Source organism: Furipterus horrens, unplaced genomic scaffold (genome assembly GCF_987537825.1).
Source record: "Furipterus horrens unplaced genomic scaffold, mFurHor1.1.pri manual_scaffold_10, whole genome shotgun sequence".
Classification (NCBI taxonomy): Eukaryota; Metazoa; Chordata; class Mammalia; order Chiroptera; family Furipteridae; genus Furipterus; species Furipterus horrens.
The window spans coordinates 37,989,407-37,993,193 of NW_028327180.1; the positions used below are offsets into that span (position 1 = coordinate 37,989,407).

The 3,787-nt window shown below is 57.2% G+C and overlaps 1 protein-coding gene across 1 annotated transcript; it reads left to right on the plus strand.

The window, feature by feature from the left end:
• Nucleotides 1-436: 436 nt before the first annotated feature.
• Nucleotides 437-930, plus strand: IZUMO4 (IZUMO family member 4). Its single transcript, XM_090290175.1, is given in 5 exon segments — nt 437-484; nt 486-607; nt 609-652; nt 738-759; nt 761-930. Coding segments are annotated over 5 exon segments (393 nt in total). The 3' UTR covers nt 918-930.
• The last annotated feature ends 2,857 nt before the right edge of the window (nt 931-3,787 follow it).

Genomic DNA, 3,787 nt, shown 5'->3' on the forward strand with positions numbered 1-3,787 from the left:
TCTAAACCGAGAAGGGGCACACTCGCACCCGCGCTCTTCATTGCTTGGCAACCGGGGTACGGGCCGTGATGCTATTGGTTAGTGGACGGGGCTTCCGCTCTTCTGGGAATGCAGGGCGGGGCCTAGAGCAGGGGCCGGCCTGGAAGGAGGAGCTTGTGAGGTCCCTGGGAGTACGCAAGGGGCGCGGTCTGAGGGTGGGGCCGATCCCGGGAGTGGAGACGTATTGGGAGTGGCGGCTCATAGGCGGGGCCTGGAGGCTGAGCCTGCAACATTATTTGTCCGTTGCGGGGCGGGCCCTGAGCCTGGGGCGGAGCCGGCACCAGCGGCGATGCTGGGGCGCGGCCTGGAGTCGGAACGGCACCGTTGGTTGGTGCGCGGCGGAGAGGTGTGGCGCGGGAGGTGCCCCTGATTGGCGGGCGGCGGGCGGGGCCAGGGCATGGCCCTGGACGGGGCGTGCCTGGACTTGACAGCCGCGCTGGCCAGCTGCTTGCCTGCACTGCCACCGCTATTTCTCAGAGAAGTTCTCCTTCCATTGCCATCACGTGAGCCTCAAGTCCCAGTGGGTGGGCGACACCCCCGTAAAGAGCTCGCTGCTCACAAACTGAAGCCAACACGATGAAGGAGCTGCACCAGGCCATGCCTGCGAAGATCAGTAAGTGTGGGGGCCTCGCCTGGGCGCGTCCCCGGCCCAGCCAGAAGACACCCGGCCCAGGCTGCTTACTCGCCTCCTCTTCCTGCTCGGGAAAAGCTGGACCAAGTGGCAAAAGATGGATCAGCTGTACCAGGGGAAGATGTATTTCCCGGTTAAGGGAGAGGCCCACCCGCCCCAGGAGATTTCTGTCCGCCCATCTCTGGAAACTGCTTTCCTCCTGCCTCCCCTCTATTTTCCTAACGAGCTTCGAGCCATCTTCCAATAAAAGACCATTTCCTGCAGCAATTGTGAGTTGAGCTCAGGCATGGCGATGTGGTGAGTGAGGGCCCCGTTGTCCATGGGGTCCAAGGCTCTTCCCAAGGGGCCCCTCCTCCACTTCATCCCTGCTTTTTACCACCTGGGTAGGATTGGATGTACATGGCTGGCCCTTCTCTGAACTTGGGTCGCACCGCCACCTCACCCTGTGTCCCTGCAGGTCACCTGTGCAGAGGAAGACAGCTGTGCAGGGCCTCCTCCTTCACCTGTGAGTCGTTGTAGAAATAATTGGCATAAGTAAGTACCCACTCCCCAAACCCAATGTGAGTTTTATCAGAGGTAGTAGAGTATGTGTAGCGACAGCCAGCAGGAGGCAGGACCTGGCTCGTGTGCTCAGGGACCCAGCCCCTTTCTCCCTCAAGGGTCTCTGAGCTCAGCTGGCACAAAGCGGGGGCAGATCATCCTGATTAAAGGGCCCTTCCCCTACAGAGCCTGGTCTTACTCCTGCCCCGAGTGGATGTCAGAGCTATGGTCAGAACCTAGGAGGGTACCCCACAATGAATGTGCCCCAGTGGAGTGGCCGATGGGGGGGGGGGGCACAGGCACTCCCTGGGCACCAAACTTGGGGCTTACTGGGTCCCTGTTGTATATTTCAGGCAGGACAACACAAGGTGAGTGCGCCCCCCCCACCCCCCATAACCCTGGCCTGGCCAGGGGTGGAGGGAAACAGTATAGAGTGGTGTGGGGTCCTCTAGGTCAGTAGTGGCAGATAAATGGGGTTATTGGACAGGGCAGGCACAGCCAGGCAGGGCTCTCTGCACCTGGGATGTGCCAGACATCACCTGTGCAACCATATCCATTTGATCACTTAATGAACATGCCCTCCTCCTCCTTGCTTGGATGCACAGAACCACTCCAGCCTTGAGAATCACCTAGAGGGAGGAATCTGCATGGACTGGGAGCTCGGGGAGGGAGCCCAGGCAGCAGCACAACCTAAGGCATAGATCAAAACTCAGAAGCTAATTTACAACAGATCCACCCAGGAACTTTTGCACCCCATCATGGGAGTTGGGTGGGGACATGAAAACAGGCAGGGCCTCCTGAATTCAGCTTTCAGGGTCTGTCTGCAATCCTGACACGGGCCCCAGTTGGGAGGAGAGGCACAGGCCCCAAGCAAATACCCGCCAGTTAGAGGGAGGTGGGGAGGGGAGAGGAAGTACTAAGGTACCTCTCTGCAGCCTGGTTATCACCAAGCTTCACCATGTCTAGAGCCCCATCATCTGGCCAACCTGACCATGGAAAATGCTTCTGAGTGCTTGATGCAGCACTGATGGCTGCCGGCCCACTGAACCCACCTCAGCAGCAACATGGGGCCAGGTTTCAGCAGGCTGTCCCAACCTGACCCTGTGGAGCAGGCTTGTTGCTCTCTCGAGTCCCTGAAGCCCCCCTATTAGAGCCCAGGCAGGGCCAGGGGTGGGGGGAGGGTAAGGATGGATTGTATATAGCAGATGCTAGGTGGGATTTCCAAGCTATATGATGAATGATTAAATGTCCCTGACATTTCTCATCATGGAACAGTCCCTGTGGCAGCAGGGAGGATGTGTCAGTGGACTGGGTCTCCAGGCAAGGCACATCTGGTCATGGGCACAAGGTTCAGGGATTTCCGCACTGATTTAACTGTGTGAGATTTGCCTGAGTATACCTTGGCAGGCCCACCCAGAAATGAGCCCGGAAGCATGTAGATTCTTCTGATGACTTAAGAGACCAAAGTCTGGTGAAACAAGGCCAGCTTCAGTGTGTCCTGGGGTGCAGGTCACCGGGTCACATAGGGCTGAACCTCAGCCCAAGAAACCCTATAGCACTACCAAAAACAATCCACATAGGTTCTGATTCAGGCTGGACAGCTGTTCAAGACAGGAGGCTTTCAAGAGCTGCCCGAGGCACCTTTTGTGCCAGTCAGTCTGTTCTGAGCCTGACACTCCTTTCTCAGCCTGGGTGCCACTTCCCTGACTTCCTTCTCCAGCTCCTCTTGCTCTTGCATGAGGCTGGAGGGTGGCAGGGAGCAGTGAGTCACAGGATTGCTGATTGAGCCCACAGGGCTGGCTTCCTACTAAGGTTTTGCTGACTAAGCATTTATTTGGAAGGGTTTAGACAAAACTGCATGAGAAAGACCCAGGTGACATTTGGGTTGACTGACAAGTAGTGGAGTCATGGTGTGTCTTCAACAAGCACCTTTCACAGGGGTGCGTGCTAGGAGCAGGGCTGGCTGATCACCAGGATCCTGGTCACTGTCATCGCTGTTTCTGCCACCTCAGCTTTTGCATTTTCTAGCCCAAGGGGCTGGCAAAGGGTTGATGTGTTGCACAAACCACTTTTTCTCACTGAAAACAGTGGAAAAGCCTGCTGGCTGACAGTGGTAGAAGGCAGTGCTGCCGAATGCCTGTACTCCTCACCCTCCCACACTTGGAAGGGTCAAAAAAGGCAGTGGAAATGTGATAAATGAACACAACACCAGCAGGGCCTTCCTGCCAGCATCTGTTCCTGCCACTCAGCCCCCTTACTGGTGCAGTTCCTGAGGAAGGGAGGGTGATGGCCACTGTGTGTTGTCGTTGGACCTTGTGGGGCCCCATTACTCTATGAGCCCAGGGATCTAGATGGCATGTGGGGATCACATCACCTCACACGAGGATGCTACATGGGCAGGTGGGGACAGGGCTTTCCAGCATGCTGCAACCTCCACAGGGTTTCCCCACAGCCCCATCTGACCCCGAGTAGCTCACAGATATCCAGAGACATTGGCTGTGTGACCACCCCACCTTGGGCTGTGGTGTAATGCCCCTGGCCAGGATGTACACTGCCACTGGCAGGAGACCCAACAGG